The 20118-nt window shown below is 44.4% G+C and overlaps 1 protein-coding gene across 1 annotated transcript in view; it reads left to right on the top strand.

The window, feature by feature from the left end:
- The window catches only part of CDH11 (cadherin 11), a 50473-nt gene extending 36093 nt beyond the window's left edge, over window positions 1–14380 (top strand). The window contains exons 10-11 of the mRNA XM_066637673.1: window positions 10505–10756; window positions 13077–14380. Coding sequence (XP_066493770.1) covers window positions 10505–10756; window positions 13077–13573 — 749 coding nt within the window. The 3' untranslated portion in view covers window positions 13574–14380. The remainder of the gene's footprint in view (window positions 1–10504; window positions 10757–13076) is intronic.
- Window positions 14381–20118: the final 5738 nt, after the last annotated feature.

Genomic DNA, 20118 nt, shown 5'->3' with positions numbered 1-20118 from the left:
TAAGAATAGGCCCTCAGTTTGGCTGTACTTGTCGTAAGAGGCGACTAAACAGCCACCGGGTAGATGGGACTCGTCACTGGGAAGGCAGCTCATCTGAGAGAAGGAAAACTCTGATCCCAAACCTCCACTGCCTTGTGGCTACATCCAGTTATGGAAAAGGCTTCAGGAGTCCACCTCGAGGCAAAATCCGGAGCCAGAGTCCCTGAGGCAGTTCATGGCTGAACACAGTCATGTTGTGGCAACTCCTGAGATGCCACTGGAACCAACCGTATTGGCCTCTGCCTTTCCATTGGACCATTTCAGCGATGTGGGGGGGGGGATTTGCTGCATGGGAAACAGTCTATCCTCCATATCTACCCAGGCTTTGCGCACTGGAGAGGACACTGTACCGCAACCACTATTCAGAGCACGATACCATAGTCTTCCGAGACTGAAGGATGCCAACTAAGTTTGTGCAATCTAAACAGTAGATGACAAACACATGGGCGTTGCAAGCACTGGTGGGCAAAGCTTAATGCACACAATTCGTCTTCATTAAGCCTCGCTAGGGGCCAGCACACATTCAGGGATTCAGCGTCCAGCCTGTCAAACTCTCTAAGCCCTATTAAAGAGATGAAAAGGAAGCAAGATATTCTTGGCCTCTGCTACTGCATCTCGGGGCCAAACTAGGTCTGACGTTAACCATGCTGAGAAAGTATACCAAGAAAGTAAGCCATCACTCTCTGCGCTGCTTAAATTAACAAGGCCAGTTGGTCGAACAAATCGACTTAAATCCCATTCACTTCAAGGATCATTATTGTCATCAGTGGCATCACTAGGGTTTTCTTTACCTGGTGTGGGAGGCCAGTGTGTCACCCCTATGATGGACCTCTCATCCTCCCATATGGTGGGTGGGGCAGTGCCCCAAGTGATAGGCGTGGTGATGAACCATCGCTCCACCCCACTGGTTTTTGGGCTATACTTTTTGATAGAATAGAGATATTTCAACACAGTTTGTTTCATTCTGCATAAAAAATATGCTTTGATTGATGTATAACATGATGGTATTATTTGAAAATACCAAGATTTTAAAAAATTTGGCAAGTAGTGGTGTCACCCCCCTTTGTGCATGTCACCCAGTGTAGCCTACAGCCCCTAGCAATGCCACTGACTGTCATCGCCTACAACCCCTGATATGAATTTAAATAGAATGTGAATTAAAGGGAAAGGTCAAGTATTGAAATCTCATTCCCACTCAACATGTTTGCTTCCACTCCCTTTCCTGCATTAAAAGTGTTATATAAATGGCAGGCCTTACAGTCACATAGCAATTGTAAGATAAACAGTAGCACTATCCAATGGGAAGCAAAGAAGCTCTTTGGGGAACGTGCCACTCTGTGAAATGGTGGTGGGGCAGTGGATAGAATTTTATTTATTTTTATTTACTCGGTTTATATACCGCTGTTCTCCCTGAAGAGCGCCCAAAGTGGTTCACATTGCATTAGCAATTTCCCAAGCTGCAGACCTGCTCTTTCAGGGGTTGTTGTTGTCGGCAACCTTCAGTCTCAAAAGACTCTGGTATCGCGCTCTGAATGGTGGTTCTGGAACAGCGTCTAGTGTGACTGAAAAGGCCAATCCGGGAGTGACAATCCCTTCCACACTGGGAGCAAGTGCAGTCTGTCCCTGGTCTGTCTCCCTGGCTGTGGGCCTTCCTTCTTTGCCTCTTAGCCTCAGACTGTTGGCCAAGTGTCTCTTCAAACTGGGAAAGGCCATGCTGCACAGCCTGCCTCCAAGCGGGCTGCTCAGAGGCCAGGGTTTCCCACTTGTTGAGGTCCACTCCTAAGGCCTTCAGATCCCTCTTGCAGATGTCCTTGTATCGCAGCTGTGGTCTACCTGTAGGGCGCTTTCCTTGCATGAGTTCTCCACTGAGGAGATCCTTTGGGATTCGGCCATCATCCATTCTCACGACATGACCCTCTTTTCCCAGGACATGTCCTCTTTTTTAACCTCATGTCTTAGAAAAGAACATTCAGAGCAGGGCAGTAGTCCAGTGTCTATATCATAGGTTTCTGAACCAGGAGGACCTCTGTCTTGTCTGAATTTAGTTTCAGTTTGTTAGCCCTCATCCAGATCCCAACCACCTCCAGGAAGTGTGCCAACACCATGACAGCCATGCTGGTGTGTGGTGGAACCGAGAAAAAGAGCTAAGTATCAGGAGCATACTGATGGCACACAACTTCAGATTCCCAGATGACCTCTCCCATCAGTTTCTTTGCAGAGGTTTAATAACATGGGGGACAGTACCTAACCCTGTTGCACCCCATGCATCATATGTCGTCATGCCTTCATCTGCTAGTCCCCAGGGAGATACAGTACTGTCACAATGCAGGCCCCACATAAACTGCATCCCCTTCAATTTCAGGAGTTGACCCAAAGGCTCTCTTCCTCTGCATGAAGGAGATTCCCTTCCATCCTTCATCCAGAGGAAGGGAACTTTTGGATGCCACCTCACATGACACCAGACATGATACCAGAATGGAACCATATGGTAATAGCATCATTTAGGTAATGTAGGAATGTCTCAGCCACAGCATACAGTCTGTTCTGAACAAATCTTGGGGGCAGCCATTTATCTCTGAGGGGTCTACAGACACCTTTTTTTTTAAATTTCTTTGAGAAATCATGGAATTGGGGTAAAAAAGTAATATAAATACTCCATCATCTATTAAATTAAATTGCTCTAATAGACATTACCTTGGTATATTTTTTTTTCTTCTTCCTCACCCATTTTAAGAATATTGAATTTATTTCGAAATAACATGAAGTCTGTTCCCATTTTTTTTTCTTTTCCTGTCTCTCCAGTCACTTGCTACATTTCTTAATATATTCATGTAATAGACAGGAAAGGGGAAAACACTCACTGCACAGATAATTTAATTCTTTTTGCTGGGTGTGTGTTTATAAAAGGTTAAGCAGGAGAGTCAAAGTGGAAAGCAAGGATTTATCTAGCAAGTAACCTTTTTTTTTGCCCTGTGACAGAGTGTCTTTGATTTGCAAGTCAAATGACTTAAAGGGTCCCCCCCCCCCATTTGTAAATCAGAGTAATCATGCCTCCACTCTCTTAGGAAATTTGCTAGTTTAAAAGAAAAACAGCTTTATTAACTGCAGAAACCGGTTAATGAAAATCCCAATCTTCAGGACCGTTTCAGAACTTCTAAAGTGAATACAGTCCTATAATGATCATTTAATAGAGTTTCTATCAATCTCCTAAAAGTAATTACAAATTGCAGTAGTCCAAAAAAGAGAGAGGGAAAAGTCACGTTGTACAGCCCATTAATAGTCAGTGATGTTGCCAGGTTGTACACACACACACACACACACACACACACACACCCGAATTTGATCTATTTTTTATTGAAAACAAGAGATAGTGGCTAGTTTCATGCTGTAATAGAACACTACATTCCTTTCTAGGGGTTTACCCGTTCTCCATCAAGCTCGTAGATGACAGTCTCCTTGCTCATGCTCTCAGTATGCATTCAGCATCAATTCTCACCCTGCAATGACAGGGGAATTCAATATTGTAGGAAGATCTGTGGCAAAGCAGGCTCACTATCTCAAAGCCGCTTGAAATGAATTATTCATGGAGATGTGAATGGCTTTATCTTGGCTCTCCTTTCGCCTTCAGTGGCCAGCATGCTTGCCTGAGAAGTCACATGCTCTGAGTTATGCCACAGTGCATGCCCAGAAGCACTGGATGTGGACAGGTAGACAGGTAGCACCATGTTCCATGGTTGTGCTCCTATAACATCATGCCCTTCCTTAAATTCCTGCACTAGATTTCTGCCAGTTCCTAGTTTTAAGGTTCTTGTCCTCTTGAAGACTGTATTTGGCTTCAAAGCCCTCCATTGCCTTGCACTCCTCTTACCTCTCTGATATATTCATTACACTTCTGCCCACGACTTTCGTTCCTTCAGTTCCACCACTGTCAACCATCAAGAGGTCACCTGCTCCTTCAAATGACTCTGCTCTTTCTTCCTTGCTGCCCCATATACCTAGATCTCTCCCCCAGATGATTGCCCCAAGGTGATTGCCCTCTCAAAATTAATCCTTACCATGACTTTGTCACTCCTCCTCGTGCCTTTGCAATTGCAATTAAACCTAAGTACATGTATATAACATATTTACACCTGTGCCATGCAACTAAGGCACCCTGTGGCTCTCAGGAATGTGGTACATCAAATCAGAATACATGAACAAAACTGACTCTCCAAAACCGTCACTTCTATTCCCTAGTCCGTTGATTTTCAGTCTTTTTACTCTCATGGCACACTGATAAGGCACTAAATTGTCAAGGCACACCATCAGGTTTTTGACAATTAACAAGGCACACCATGTTGCCAGTGGGGGGTTTACGTCCCCCATTGGCCCTACTAATAAATGACTTTCCCCCAAATTCCTGTGGCACACCTGCGGACCACTCACGGCACACCAATGTGCCATGGCACACTGGTTGAAAATGGCTGCCCAAGTCAGAGAAGAACAATTTGGTGAGTGGGAGGAAGAATGAGATCAAATATTGTTTGGCATCAGTATAAGCGGTCATTAAATAATCCCATACCTTATTGCCAAAAAGAGATTTATGGGATGTTCTGGTGTTCTCAAGTCAAAATTTGTGAATTCAACCAGTTAGAATTTTAGATGTAGGTCACCTCAGAATGCCTGATGCAAGAGAGGGCACCAGGATGTAGGAATCTTGTTATCTTGTGTGCTCCCTGAGGGCCCAATCCTATCCAATTTTCCAATCCTGGTGCAGCAGTTCCAATGGGTCATGTGCTGAATTAGGATTGGGCCCTGAGTCATCTGGTGGGCCACAGTGAGATACAGGTAGCTGGACTCGATGGGCCTTTGTCCTGATCCAGAGGGACTCTTCTTAATTTTCTTCAATAAGCTTTTTAGTATGGCTAGGAATCCTTACAATGAGACAACAAATTGGCAAGAAAGATGAACTACTGTCAGGGCAACAATTTTTATTCAGTAGCAGCATTCCATTAACTAGAACAGCCATTTTCAACCACTCTGCCATGCCATACTGGTGTGCCACAAATGGTCCCCAGGTGTGCTGTGGGAGTTTGGTGGAGGGTCATTTATTAATAGGACCATTGGGGGATATGAGCCCCCCACCAACAGAAAAGTGTGCCTTGTCAATTGTCCAAAAACTGATGGTGTGCTTGACAATTTTAGTACCTTGTCAGTGTGCCATGTGACAAAAATGATTGAAAATCACTGAACTAGAACATAAGAACAACCCTGTTGGATCAGGCCATAGGCCCATCTAGTCCAGCTTCCTGTATCTCACAGCGGCCCACCAAATGCCCCAGGGAGCACACCAGATAACAGGAGACCTGTATCCTGGTGCCCTGCCTTGCATCTGGCATTCTGACATAGCTCATTTCTAAAACTAACTTTAAGGAATTCACACAAAACCTTTCAAGGATGCCAATGGACTGTGTTGCTATCACTGGATGATTGCAGGGAACAGCTGAAGCTCAAGTACATGGTTGTTGGCAACCTTCCGTCTCGAAAGACTCTGGTATCGAGCTCTGAATGGTGGTTCTGGAACAGCGTCTAGTGTGGCTGAAAAGGCTGATTCGGGAGTGACAATCCCTTCCACACTGGGAGCAAGTGCAGTCTGTCCCTGGTCTGTCCCCCTGGCTATGGGCCTTCCTTCTTTGCCTCTTAGCCTCAGACTGTTGGCCAAGTGTCTCTTCAAACTGGGAAAGGCCATGCTGCACAGCCTGCCTCCAAGCGGGCCGCTCAGAGGCCAGGGTTTCCCACCTGTTGAGGTCCACTCCTAAGGCCTTCAGATCCCTCTTGCAGATACATGATGATACTAATTTTGTGAAGACATTAAAGAGTGTGTTTATTTACCTTTATGAATCTTCTGTTCCACCATGCCTTGTTTACAACTAGAAATTTGAGTCTCTGCATATATAATTGGATCCAACAAGATCACTGGTTTTCCTTCCATCCAGAGTGAGAAACATAGGAATAAAGGTGATCACTCATTAGAGGCGAGCAGGGAAAACAAGTGAACTGGACCTTAGATGGAAACATGCTAAACAACGTGTGAATACGCTGTTGAGACTTTCATCTCCATAAATCGAAAGTTCTCGTTCCGATATATTTTTTTTATAAGTACAATAAGAAGGATATTCGGACTGCTCTGTTGAATTAAAATTTCCCTTCTGGTCTACCAAATCCATATAAGAGTTTTATTTTGCCTGCTTCTTCAGAAGGAAGCAAAAGATATTTCAACGAAAAGCACAACATGAAAACCAAATTCATTTCCCAAGATGTCCAGAGGAACATCAAAGAGGAAGAAATGAACATTTGTGGATATAATACACTATAAACATCTAAATGACGTGCAGCCCAATCAGTGCAGGAGGGTTTGATCGGGAAGTAGCAGCTGGCTGATGGCGCTCTTCAAATGAAAAGCTAGTGGAGTCTGAAGTTATTAGGAATGGATATTTCTCTCTTCTCCAAGAGTACATTAAGATTGGATCATCAAGGGGCTGCAACTGAAGGCTGCTGTGACTGGCAGTCATTCCTTGTAATCCAGCCTGGATGTGGTTATCGACTTCGGAATAATAGCTGTCTGCGTGGATTACAGTTTCATCTTTGGCTTGGAGATGAGAAAAACAGAGCAAGAATATCTTTCTGTGGGATTGTGACTTGATCCTGTTGCACGAACATGGGATTGGAAAACCTAGCGGAGCGAGAGATCTCAAATGCCACTGTATTGTGACCATCCCAAGGAGGTGAAAGGACAGCTCAAATCTACAGTTGTAGCATAGTTTAGGCATTCCTTTTAACCTTGAGAGGGAGCAGGTCACATGGGATTATGGAAAGTGAGGAAGAAGAGCTTCAAAAGCCCACAGAGTGCTCTGAATTCTCTGTAGCAGGAACACTAAAAAAGGTTGAAGATACTGGTGATTGCTTCCATTGCTACCAGCATGACCAATGAGTCAGTATCATTTTCCATATTTTGTTGATTGGAAGAGGACAGAATGGGATGGCACTTCGTCTACTGGTTTACAGCCCAATCCTGAACTGCTTGGCACCGCGGCATCCACCGCACTCCGACATGGTTCAACCACTCCTCTGCTCAGTGGTTCATGCGACCGCCAAGCGGCAGAGCTTCAGTGCTCCACCAGCACTAGCCAGCCAGCGCTAGCCTAGTAGCAGTAAAGCACGGTGCTAGGACCCGCAAGCATGCCTTACAGCATGTTTGCAACAGTGTGTGCTAGCCAGCATACGCTGAGTAGGATTGGGCCCTATGCATGATATACATGTCATATACAGCCATGTCCCCGTATCCATGGGGGTTCCATTCCAGAACCCCCACAGATACCCGAATTTGCAGATATGAGGGGTTGCCTACTTGGGATTGAATTTGGGAACGTTCTGCAAAATATATCACTCTGCTGTAATCTGTCTCTACCCAGAAGCATAATCCAGTATCCTGATCATGTGGGCTTGTTTGGTTTTTGTAGTATGTAATTTATATCTACTTAGGATTGCTACTTAGGATTGCACTCTGCTTAGGAGTGCATTGTGAAAGTGAGGGTTTCAGTTTCTCTCTGTCCGCAAATGTGTAAGAAGGCAGGCTACAATTCTATCTACACCTTCTTGGGAGTAAGCCCAATTGAACAAGATGGGCTTTACTTTTGAGTAGACATGTATGTGGAGTAGATTGTTCTGTCAGTGTGATTCTTTACTTGAGGACTGGAGGGGCCCAATCCTAAGCGTGGAAGGCCCAATTCCAAGCATGTCTACTCAAGGCAAGCCCCATTATATTCAGTGGGGCTTACTTCCAGGTAAGTGTGGATACAATTGCAGCCAGAGCGCCCAGAACCTTCAGCAACAGCTGAAATTGACTAGGCAGCCCAGTATTTCTTCCTGACACTGGAAGCAAAAGCTGATGCTGTTTGGTTAACGTGGACTAAATCGCCATAATAGAGGGCCTACAAATTGCATGACAGTGTAGAAAACAACACCCTCAATTTTAACAGTGGAGTCCTTCTCGTAATGCTCTGCTTTTGCAAAATTGCCATAATGACTTGTATGATAGTGCTAAATGGATTTAAATGCCTCAACTTAGCTGTCAAAAATAAATAGATTGTTTCTCCTCTTTATATTGTCGGCATATTGCCTTTGGCAGGGATCATACTATTCAAGCACTTGAAAGAAATGGCATATATTCAGACATAATGTCACTGGGCATCATTCCAATGAAACCAGCCCTAAAACTAAATTTGGCTCAGCATGGAAGCTAATTCCAAGTGCTATCATTTCCTCAGACATTATTTACTGTTTTAAGAGAGATTGGCTCCAGCCAAACACTATTGTAAATTTTTCCACCCTTGGTCTGCCATCATCATCAGAGGCGGTACTTTTATCAGTGCCATAAATCAATGCTTAAATATACCCATGTGTTACTTCTATAGACAAAGGCTGCAATCCTATACACACTGACCTGGGAGTAAATCCTAATGACTTCAGTGAGATTTACTTTTAAGTAGGCATGAATGGAGTTGAGCTGCTAAAATGGTGGTTTTTATTTTAGGGATTGGTCGTGTTTTGAATCAATTAATGCACACTTAATGCTTTTGCATATTTTAAGCAGCCAGCTAGAGGGCAATGCAGCCATGATTCCATTTTGAGGGGCATGGCATAGGTGCCAGTGAAGGGCACAATCTCATAGTTGTGGTCTCATAGTTCAACTTGCAGGCAGAAAGGTTTAAATCCAGTTCACATGATGGTTGGCAACCTTCAGTCTCGAAAGACTATGGTATCAACCTACAGCACCCGGTATTCCCAGGTGGTCTCCCATCCAAGTACTAACCAGGCCTGACCCTGCTTAGCTTCCAAGATCATGTTATAAGCCTACAGCACCCGGTATTCCCAGGTGATCTCCCATCCAAGTACTAACCAGACCTGACCCTGCTTAGCTTCCAAGATCAGACAAGATTGGGCATCTGCAGGGTAAAACAAAGGAAAACATAACTGACAAAGACTTTCTAAGTAGGTGGGCAAACACTGGTATATGTTTAGAGCTATCTCCAGGGGTGATGTCCAGGGTCGGCCAAGTGGACCATATTTCTATTTGAATATCTAAATAACTGGTGGACATGCACTCAGAAGTTGCAGGTGATCATGACTCCCTAGGACATACCCATTCAATATCCCTGAATAAATATATTATAATATTCACATATTATTGTACAAATGTTCACATATACCTATTTACTATGATAAGCAGCTTTAAAAAAAAGAAAAAAGAAAAATTTGTGTGTCCGTAGCGTCCCATGAAGTGTGAATTGTATCTGATAAATCAATGTTCTACGTACCCTTGGGAGCTGATATTTCCTCATGCTAGCATAATTATGTCGTAAGCCCAAAGATGAACGTTATTAAACAGAGGAGTAGGAAATGAGAACACATTATTTTAAGAAGGAAAGTGTGAAAATCAACCAAAGGAGATGTTTCAGCTATGGGTGAGTCATAATAGGATAATATATTTCACATACATTTTTCATCAGTTGTTTGATTTTTAGAGTGATGACTTCAAATTTCCCATGGGACCATTGTAAAAAAACAACAAGGCCCTCACTCCATTTGCCCTTAATGAAATTAGCGTGCAGCAAATCTGTCTATGCAGCAGCAGGATACAGCCACGGCTAGTACGTGATCCTTGATTGGTTGGGATCAGTTATGTGCAGATGAAACATAGAACTTCAAAGATAGAATGTGCAAATGCAACACTAAAGGGGGGGGGGAAGCGAACAGTTGAAAACAGCATTAATAAAGGCAAAATTAAAGCTTAAGAAGTACCCGCCTCCAAAGTGCTATTTTTGATGCAAAACAAAAATTACCCTGGAGGCCTTTCAGCCCTGCATACAACCAATCAGTGTTTGTTCAACCCTACATTGCAGCCTCGAGTAACCAAAGAGAAAGAGAGTGTGTACATAACATACAATATTGAAGTGCTGTCATACCTTTAGGCAAGAACAGTAACATCACTAGGGTTTACATCACCCAGTGCGGGAGTCCAGCTTGTCACACCCATGATGGACCTTCGCCCATGCAGCGGATGGGGCAATGTCCTGGGCAGTGGGCATGGTTTTGCACCATTGCCCTGCCCCTGGTGGTTTTTTAGCTATAACATTTGAGAGAACATAGGTATTTCAACATGGTGTGTTTCTTTGCATTCTGTGTAAAAGTACACATCAAATGATATATAACATGATGGTATTATTCAAAAATAGCAAGACTTAAAACATTTTGGCCTATAATGGTGTCACCCCTCTGTGCATGTCACCTGGTGTGACCCGCACCCCCCTAGCAGCACCGCTGGGAAAGAACCTTTGTATTGATTTTGTATCAATCTGTAATTTCTTTGGGGAAAGGGCTGAGGGCAGGAAGGCAGATCCTGATGGTTGTCTTCTTCTTAAAACAGATAACACGGCGGGCATTTACGCAAAGCGCTCCAGCTTCAGTCGACAGACGCAGGATTCGTACTTCTTGCCTATTATCATAAGCGATGGTGGGAAACCTCCACAGAGCAGCACCAACACGCTCACCATTCGAGTGTGTGGCTGCAATGGAAATGGTGACGTGCTCTCCTGCAACCCCGAAGCCTATACCCTTAACGCCGGACTCAGCACCGGAGCTCTGATCGCAATCCTTGCTTGCATTGTGATTTTGTTAGGTAAGAATAACTATCTCCATCAGCGTTTCTCAGTGCTACTTCCCACGTTGTCCTCAGGGTACCACCGGAAGTAACTGGTGATGGCGTTATCATCACTTACTTCTGGATTTGAAGACCATGACAGGAGCTTCCAAGGTCAGTTAGAGGTTCAGGGCGGGTGGCGGGTGGGCGGGTGAGCTTTTTCTTGCACTCAAAAACCATGAATTAGAGCTCTGCCCACCTGCTCAAGCTTCCTATCACCATTGGACGCTCCCATTGCAGTCTCACTACTGGGTGGTGGGTGTTGCACATACCAGCCAACACTGCCTGGGGTACCACCGGAGGCACACGTACTACTGGTTGAGAACACCTGCTCAAGGTTCCCTCTCCTTCCATTTCCTTTCCCTCTCCAACCCATCTGGATGTAATGCACATTCCAGCAAAACAGCAATTTTTTTTAAAGTGCTCCTGACATTGCCCCATTTAAATAAATGGGGCTGAGCTGTAATGATATAGTTCAGACATAGGTTAGCCACTTCTACTGTTGTAGGGGTCTCCCATACTGGTGTTCAGCAGTTGACCTGCTGCCCCTGTTCTTCCAGTGCCTCTGATTTCCAAAAGGAGGGGATTAGCTTCTGCACTTTGTCTTCCTCTTTAGCTCAGACCCCCATGACTGGCTCCTCACCAGAAGCAAAACCACCAGCCATGGAGACCAGCCAGTCTCCATGATATCTCTCTGCCTTCTACCTAAATAAGCAGTTACACTAAACTAAATAAGTAGTTCCCAAACTTACCTAAGTCATGACACCCCCACAGCCTCTTCTTCCTAGCACTGCCATTTTAGAACTTGTGAAGTCTCACAAGATCCAAGATGACGTCACCGAAATCTCAGGAGATTTGGGGAGATCCAAGATGGCGGTGCCCAAATCTTATGGATCTGGGCACCACTATCCTGGACATTGTGAGATTTCACAAGATCTAAGATGGTGACACCAGGGGAAACAAGTAGGAGGGATGACTAGGGATATCCCACAGGCCACTTCGGAAACCCCTGAGCTACAGCCACAACAGGTGTGGGAGTTCTGCCTTCTGTCCTTGAGCAGCTATCCTCTTGTGAAATAAAGAGGAATGCAGCTGCCACTCAGACAACAATGCCAAGAACATGTGTCTCCATGTCCACGGTCTCTGTTGTTTCTGGGAGTTTCTCCACTCCCCTTGTCTTCATAAATTACACAAGTCAGGAGGAAGGCATTCCAAGATTTGACAGCCCAATACTATCCATACTTTCCTGGGAGTAAGTCCCATTGACTCTAATGGAATTTACTTCTGAGTAGACATGCATAGGATTGGGCTGTGAGTTATCAGGACCTAGGCACCTGAGGTCTGAGGTAAGGTAGGAGGTCTGGTTTAGAGGGTAGAGTCTCCATTTGCCTGAAGATAACAGCTGAAGGTCGCCAGTTCGAGGCCACCGGCACTGTGAACGGCGAGACCTTGAAGCAGCTGACAAGCCGAGCCAAGTTTTGTCCCCTGAGGGCTGGGGATAAGAATAGGCCCTCAGTCTGGCTGTACTTGTCGTAAGAGGCGACTGAACAGCCACTGGGTAGATGGGACTCGTCAGCCTGGGAAGGCAGCACATCTGAGAGAAGGAAAACTCTGATCCCAAACCTCCACTGCCTTGTGGCTACATCCAGTCATGGAAAAGGCTTCAGGAGTCAATCTCCAGGCAAAATCCGGAGCCGGAGTCCCTGAGGCAGTTCATGGCTGAACACAGTCACGTTCTGGCAACTCCTGCGATGCCGCTGGAACCAACCGTATTGGCCTCTGCCTTTCCATTGAACCATTTCAGCGACGTGGAGAGGGGGGATTTGCTGCATGGGTAACAGCCTATCCTCCATACCTACTTTACCCAGGCTTCGCGCACTGGAGAGGACACTGTTCCAGAACACTATTCAGAGTGCGATACCAGAGTCTTCTTAGACTGAAGGATGCCAACAAGGCACCTGATCTGTTTCATGCCCAGTTAGGATATATAAAAGGCCTCTGAGAAACATCATGCACCTTCTAGAAGCTCTCTTAACAATGCTTAGATGTATTTGAGAAGAACACCTGAAATTTGCTTTGATTTCCCATTTGTGTTAAATTTTGGTGCCAACCTTGGGCCCAGATTATTTTCTGATGTCCACAGAAACCTGGATTAATTCTGGAATATGGGTTCTGCCTAATGCCAATTTAAACATATCTACATGTTTTATTCCTAGATTTATCCAGGGCATAAAAGGGATATGTTTCATTATGCAACTGTATTTGTTTTCTAAATAACGTTTGTCATTTATTTCATTAGTGATTGTCGTGTTGTTTGTTACACTGAAACGGCAAAAGAAAGAGCCTCTGATTGTGTTTGAAGAGGAAGATGTACGAGAGAATATTATCACTTACGACGACGAAGGTGGAGGTGAGGAAGACACAGAAGCTTTTGACATTGCTACTTTGCAAAATCCTGATGGTATCAATGGATTTATTCCTCGCAAAGACATAAAGCCCGAGTATCAGTACATGCCAAGACCAGGGCTTCGGCCAGCTCCGAACAGCGTCGATGTTGATGACTTTATCAACACAAGAATACAAGAAGCAGATAACGACCCGACAGCTCCTCCATACGACTCTATCCAGATCTACGGCTACGAAGGGAGAGGCTCAGTGGCCGGTTCACTTAGCTCCTTAGAGTCAGCCACGACGGATTCCGACTTGGACTATGACTATTTACAAAATTGGGGACCTCGTTTTAAGAAACTAGCAGACTTATATGGCTCCAAAGACATTTTTGAAGATGACTCTTAACAATAGCGTTCCAAATTTGGCCTTAAGAACTGTGTCTGATGTTCTGGAAAAAAAAAAAAAATTCAGAGGAAATGTAAGCAGGTATTTTTTAAAATAAAATAGAACTAAATGCGGAAAGGTTCATCTGAAGCATTAGATTTGGTGTGGTGGGGGGGATGGAGTCCTTTTGTTCAGAAAAGGACAGCTAAGGGTGGTCAATACTGTGAAGTACCTTTTCATGCAAAAGGCAAAATATCCGAGTTGGCTTTCGACTTCACTCGAAGAGGGAACATAAAATAACCACTTGTGAAATACAAAAAAAAAATATTTAAGAGAAGGGAAATAAAAAAAAAATCCTACAATCGAGGGCAATCTTTTTATGTATTATGAACAGCTGAGTCTTTTATGTCAAAGAAGCTTCCACAAACGAGAAAAGAGAACAGTTCTGAGCTGTAATTTCGCCTTAAACTATGGACACTCTCTGCGTAGTGCATTTTTAAACTTGAAATATATAATATTCAGCCAGCTAAAAACACATATGATGTATGTACAAGACAATGTACAATTATAGTGTCTCTTGAGCATCCAACTTGTTTCTGCTGACTCTTGTAAATTTTTTTGCTTATACTTTCATCTTAACCTAATATGTGCCAGATATTAAGAGAAAAAAAATTAAAAAAAAAATCAAAAAAAAATCTCTGTCTTGTTGCAGTGGGAGGCGCCCAATTTCTATGTCATTTTTAAATGTATCTATTTGTACAATTTTAAAGTTCTTATTTTTAGTATGCATACAAATATCAGTATTCTGACATGTAAGAAATGTTACATCACACTTATATTTTATGAACATTGTACTGTTGCTTTAATATGTGCTTCAATATACGAAGCAGACTTTGAAATAAAAAGGATTCTTTTTTTAAAATTCTTGCTCTATTTCTTAAAGGGAGTGCATTGTTTCCAAAGCCCTGTTTCCATAGGTATATCTCATCACTTCATGATGGTAATATGTTCTCCGATCCCCATTCTTATGCGATTAGGTCATTAAGCGAACGTTCAGCCCTAGCTAGTGCCTTTGTTGTGTAAACAGACATTCTCTGCCAGACACTAGCTGGCTGCACAGGTTCCTGGAGACAGATTGCCTCTTTTTTGCATTAAGGGCCTCTTTGTTGTGTAAACAGACACTCTCCTGCAGGCTATGGGAGTCCAGACAGCCTCATTGAGAGCCTCTTTGTTGTTCTTTGACCACCATCATATATGCAGTCAGTCTTTAAGCTGGAGGTTGTTAAGCGACACACCCCTGTACTTTCAGGCTGCAGACTAAGGACTTTCAGCTGAAAAAAAAACTAGACAAATGTATTAACTGGCGTTTTGGAATGTCAGTGCATAGCTTAATTTTATGGACTGCTTAGCTCATATAGGTATTAAATTGAAAAAAGGAAAAAAAAATAGAGATAACTGTTTTTGCATATTTTTAAATGTACATGTTAAATCCAATATTATACCATCAAACCCCACCCCCTCTACCCACAAAAACCCCACACTCTAGATTAGTTCTTGACTGGTTTAGAACAAACTCAGTTTATGTTCACCTATGCATTCAGCATCTAGGTGCATGTATAAACATATTAACTTTAATGTATCCAGTAGTGAAAAGTCAGTGGTCTGCAGATGTAATATAGGAAGATGCCATGTTAATCATCAATCATCATCATCATCTTACCTTATTTTCAAATAAGAATACCAATTGCAAAATCTGACTTTCCTGGTGAATCATAGTCATTCAGCCCAATCCTACTGAGGGCCTGTGCCAGCAGAATCCGGGTTCTGCTGGCTTTCACTGTCATAAAAGCATCGTAAAGCACTTTATGATAGCGCAAGGCCCAGATGCACCAGCGGAAAGGCTGGAGCCGAATCACTGGCACTGGGAATCATCAGGTGGCTTGCTGGAGCAGGTAACTGCCCAATCCTATCCCTGGCTGTTCCATCAGGTGCAGCACCACCAAAATGGCTACTGTTGCATCCAGTGGTGCTGCCAGAGGTCTCCTCAAGGGAAGGGGGAAAGAGATCCCCCTTGCTCGGGGGAAAGCTCTAGGCCCCACAATGGGGCTTCTCAAGTCTGCACTGCCTATTTTGCCAGCACAGACCTGAGAAGTGGGCTGCCCAATATGGAAGCTAGGATACCACGGAGCAGAGCCCCACCAATCTCATTCCCCTCCTGGGCCAGTTCCTCTCCCCCTGCCCTGCTCTGTCCACGCCCCACCTCCCCATTCCAAAAACACTCACTATTGGCCAGCACTGCAGAAGCACCAGCCCACCTTCCACATGGCGCTGAGGCTCAGCACTGACTGGTGCTGGCCCAGCACTGGTGGCCCCTCCTCTCCTGGTGCCATGTACATGCCTTCTGAGATACCCAGCACCAGAGCTCACCACCAGTGTTGAGAGTCAATAAGATTGGGTCCTAAGTTCAGTACAGGGGCAAGCGTAGGACCGAGGAGGGGTTAGGCAGGTGGCAGTGGAGGTGGGTGTATTGGGCCCAGGAGAAAGGCAGGATTGGTAGTGCTAGTGCATGCTATATCCCAGGGTTGTCCAAACCCCGACCCGTGGGCCTCCCATGAGCGATGCTTACCATTCAGCATCCCTGTGCCCAGATCAGCTTGAAAGAAATGTGGCGCCATAACAGAACAGTAAGCACCGCTTAGGACATGGAGGGCTTTTTGGGACACTCCAGTTTGAAGACAACTGCTATATCTAAACCCCTGTCACAAGCCCTGCCCAGAGTGTGGTTGGTCTGGGTAACTCCTTGCCACAGTATGTGGTGATGGCGTCTGACCTGGACGCCTTTAAAATGGGATTGGACAAGTTTCTGGAGGAAAAATCTATTACGGGTTACAAGCCATGATGTGTATGTGCAACCTCCTGATTTTAGAAATGGGCTATGTCAGAATGCCAGATGCAAGGGAGGGCACCAGGATGAGGTCTCTTGTTATCAGGTGTGCTCCCTGGGGCATCTGGTGGGCCGCTGTGAGATACAGGAAGCTGGACTAGATGGGCCTATGGCCTGATCCAGGTGGGGCTGTTCTTATGTTCTTATGCACAGCTCAATGCAGACTTCCAAAACTATTGCTGGTGCAGGTACGTGTTGACCCATTAAGAACATAAGAACAGCCCCACTGGATCAGGCCATAGGCCCATCTAGTCCAGCTTCCTGTATCTCACTGCGGCCCACCAAATGCCCCAGGGAGCACACCTGATAACAAGAGACCTCATCCTGGTGCCCTTCCTTGCATCTGGCATTCTGACATAGCCCATTTCTATAATTAGGAGGTTGTGGCACAATCAGCCGTTGTGGCTGCTAGGGCTTATTTCGGGGCAAGGAAACAAATATCCTCATATCCCGAAGAGATCTCCAGCAGCCAAAAATCCCCCATGGGATGCCCACACTGAGCCACTGCATTGCTGTGCGGGGATTTTATGTTGGATTGGGCTGTAAGTCTGAAGTTCCAGCTGCAGTTAATTTAAATTTAATCAGAAAGGACAATATGCAATAGGGTTGACTTTTGACATTTAAGCTCCTGGAATGCAGGAATTCTCCCTTGCAATATACCTGAGTGTAAGGCAAACTGCTATGTTTTCTTTCAATATTACATAATAGGGGAACATACATTCTATTGCATATGTTTCCATACTTTTTGATTCAAATTTCTTTGGTTGTTAGTCCTTTTCATATTCTTATTTTTATAATCCAAAGACTATTTTGCTAGATTTGCACACTTCTCCAATATGAATGAAAATTTTGAAAAGAAAAGAAAAAATAGCAGTTTATATTAGCATATAGAGGAAAAGTAAAGTTTACCGTTCAGTTGTCATCAGCGACCTCATTGTCATGGCAATAACTTTTGCCATCATGGTATTCACAGCTTGATAATGTATGCTTTCCAGAATTGTTAGGCAAATGTAAAGTTTTTTTATATATGTTTGATTTGATAGAACAAAAAGATATTATCAAAAAACATATTTTTGAATATTTGAGATTATTAGTGGGAAAGTCCTCCTCCCATTTCTTTTTCCCACTTTTCAAGTTTGGAAATAAATTGACTTTCCCTGATCATTTTAGTGTTTTCTTAAATTTGTATTTTTTTATTTTTAAAGAAAAAATCCAGTCATAGGTTTTTGTCCCATGTGTAATTCCTATGGAATAAAAAAATTATTTCCTCTGCTTTAGTGGAACCCCATGTTTTAAAAAGCTTGTAAGTGATGATTCAAAATCTTTACATAAGAACATAAGAACAGCCCCACTGGATCAGGCCATAGGCCCATCTAGTCCAGCTTCCTGTATCTCACAGCGGCCCACCAAATGCCCCAGGGAGCACACCAGATAACAAGAGACCTCATCCTGGTGCCCTCCCCTGCATCTGGCATTCTGACATAACCCATTTCTAAAATCAGGAGGTTGGGCATACACATCATGGCTTGTACCCCATAATGGATTTTTCCTCCAGAAACTTGTCCAATCCCCTTTTAAAGGCGTCTAGGCTAGACGCCAGCACCACATCCTGTGGCAAGGAGTTCCACAGACCGACCACACGCTGAGTAAAGAAATATTTTCTTTTGTCTGTCCTAACCCGCCCAACACTCAATTTGAGTGGACGTCCCCTGGTTCTGGTATTATGTGAGAGTGTAAAGAGCATCTCCCTATCCACTCTGTCCATCCCCTGCATAATTTTGTATGTCTCAATCATGTCCCACCTCAAGCGTCTCTTTTCTAGGCTGAAGAGGCCCAAATGCCTTAGCCTTTCCTCATAAGGAAGGTGCCCCAGCCCCGTAATCATCTTAGTCGCTCTCTTTTGCACCTTTTCCATTTCCACTATGTCTTTTTGGAGATGTGGCGACCAGAACTGGACACAATACTCCAGGTGTGGCCTTACCATAGATTTGTACAATGGCATTATAATACTAGCCGTTTTGTTCTCAATACCCTTCCTAATGATCCCAAGCATAGAATTGGCCTTCTTCACTGCTGCCGCACATTGGGTCAACACTTTCATCGACCTGTTCACCACCACCCCAAGATCTCTCTCCTGATCTGTCACAGACAGCTCAGAACCCATCAGCCTATATCTAAAGTTTTGATTTTTTGCCCCAATGTGCATGACTTTACACTTACTGACATTGAAGCGCATCTGCCATTTTGCTGCCCATTCTGCCAGTCTGGAGAGATCCTTCTGGAGCTCCTCACAATCACTTCTGGTCTTTACCACTCAGAAAAGTTTGGTGTCATCTGCAAACTTAGCCACTTCACTGCTCAACCCTGTCTCCAGGTCATTTATGAAGAGGTTGAAAAGCACCGGTCCCAGGACAGATCCTTGGGGCACACCACTTTTCACCTCTCTCCATTGTGAAAATTGCCCATTGACACCCACTCTCTGCTTCCTGGCCTCCAACCAGTTCTCAATCCACAAGAGGACCTGTCCTCTAATTCCCTGACTGTGGAGTTTTTTCAGTAGCCTTTGGTGAGGGACCGTGTCAAACGCCTTCTGAAAGTCCAGATATATAATGTCCATGGGTTTTCCTGCATCCACATGCCTGTTGACCTTTTCAAAGAATTCTATAAGGTTGGTGAGGCAAGACTTACCCTTACAGAAGCCATGCTGACTCTCCCTCAGCAAGGCCTGTTCGTCTATGTGTTTTGAGATCCTATCTTTGATGAGGCATTCCACCATCTTACCCGGTATGGATGTTAGGCTGACCGGCCTATAGTCCCCCCTCTTTCCCTTTTTAAAAATAGGCGTGACATTTGCTATCCTCCAATCTTCTGGCACCATGGCTGTTTTGAGGGACAAGTTGCATACCTTAGTCAAGAGATCTGCAACTTCATTCTTCAATTCCTTAATAACCCTTGGGTGGATGCCATCAGGGCCCGGTGACTTATTGATCTTTAATTTATCAATGAGGTCTGAAACATCTTCTCTTTTAACCTCTATCTGACTTAACTCCTCAGTCAGGAGGGGCCGTTCGGGCAGCGGTATCTGCCCGAGGTCTTCTGCCGTGAAGACAGATGCAAAGAACTCATTTAATTTCTCTGCCATCTCTAAGTCTCCTTTTATCTCCCCTTTCCCTCCCTCACCATCCAGAGGGCCAACCGCTTCTCTGGCGGGTTTCCTGCTTCTAACATATTTGAAGAAGCTTTTATTATTCCCCTTAATGTTGCTGGCCATGCGTTCCTCATAGTCTCGCTTGGCCTCCAGTATCACCTTCTTACATTTCTTTTGCCACAGTTTATGTTCCTTTTTTTTCTCCTCATTAGGGCAAGACTTCCATTTATGGAAGGAAGCTTCCTTGCCCTTCACAGCCTCTCTAACTTGGCTGGTTAGCCATGCGGGCACCCTCCCGGATTTAGTGGAACCCTTCTTTCTTTGCGGTATACACCTCTGCTGGGCCTCTATTACTGTTGTTTTAAGCAGCCTCCATGCTCTCTGGAGAGATTGGACTCTTTTTACCCTCCCTTTCAACCTCCTTCTAACCAGCCTCCTCATTTGGGGGAAGTCCGCCCGTCGGAAGTCAAGGGT

The sequence above is a fragment of the Tiliqua scincoides genome, chromosome 9 (assembly GCF_035046505.1).
Source record: "Tiliqua scincoides isolate rTilSci1 chromosome 9, rTilSci1.hap2, whole genome shotgun sequence".
In the NCBI taxonomy this organism is placed as follows: Eukaryota; Metazoa; Chordata; class Lepidosauria; order Squamata; family Scincidae; genus Tiliqua; species Tiliqua scincoides.
Note: the sequence above shows the minus strand (reverse complement) of the source record. Positions and strands in the feature narration are given on the sequence as shown.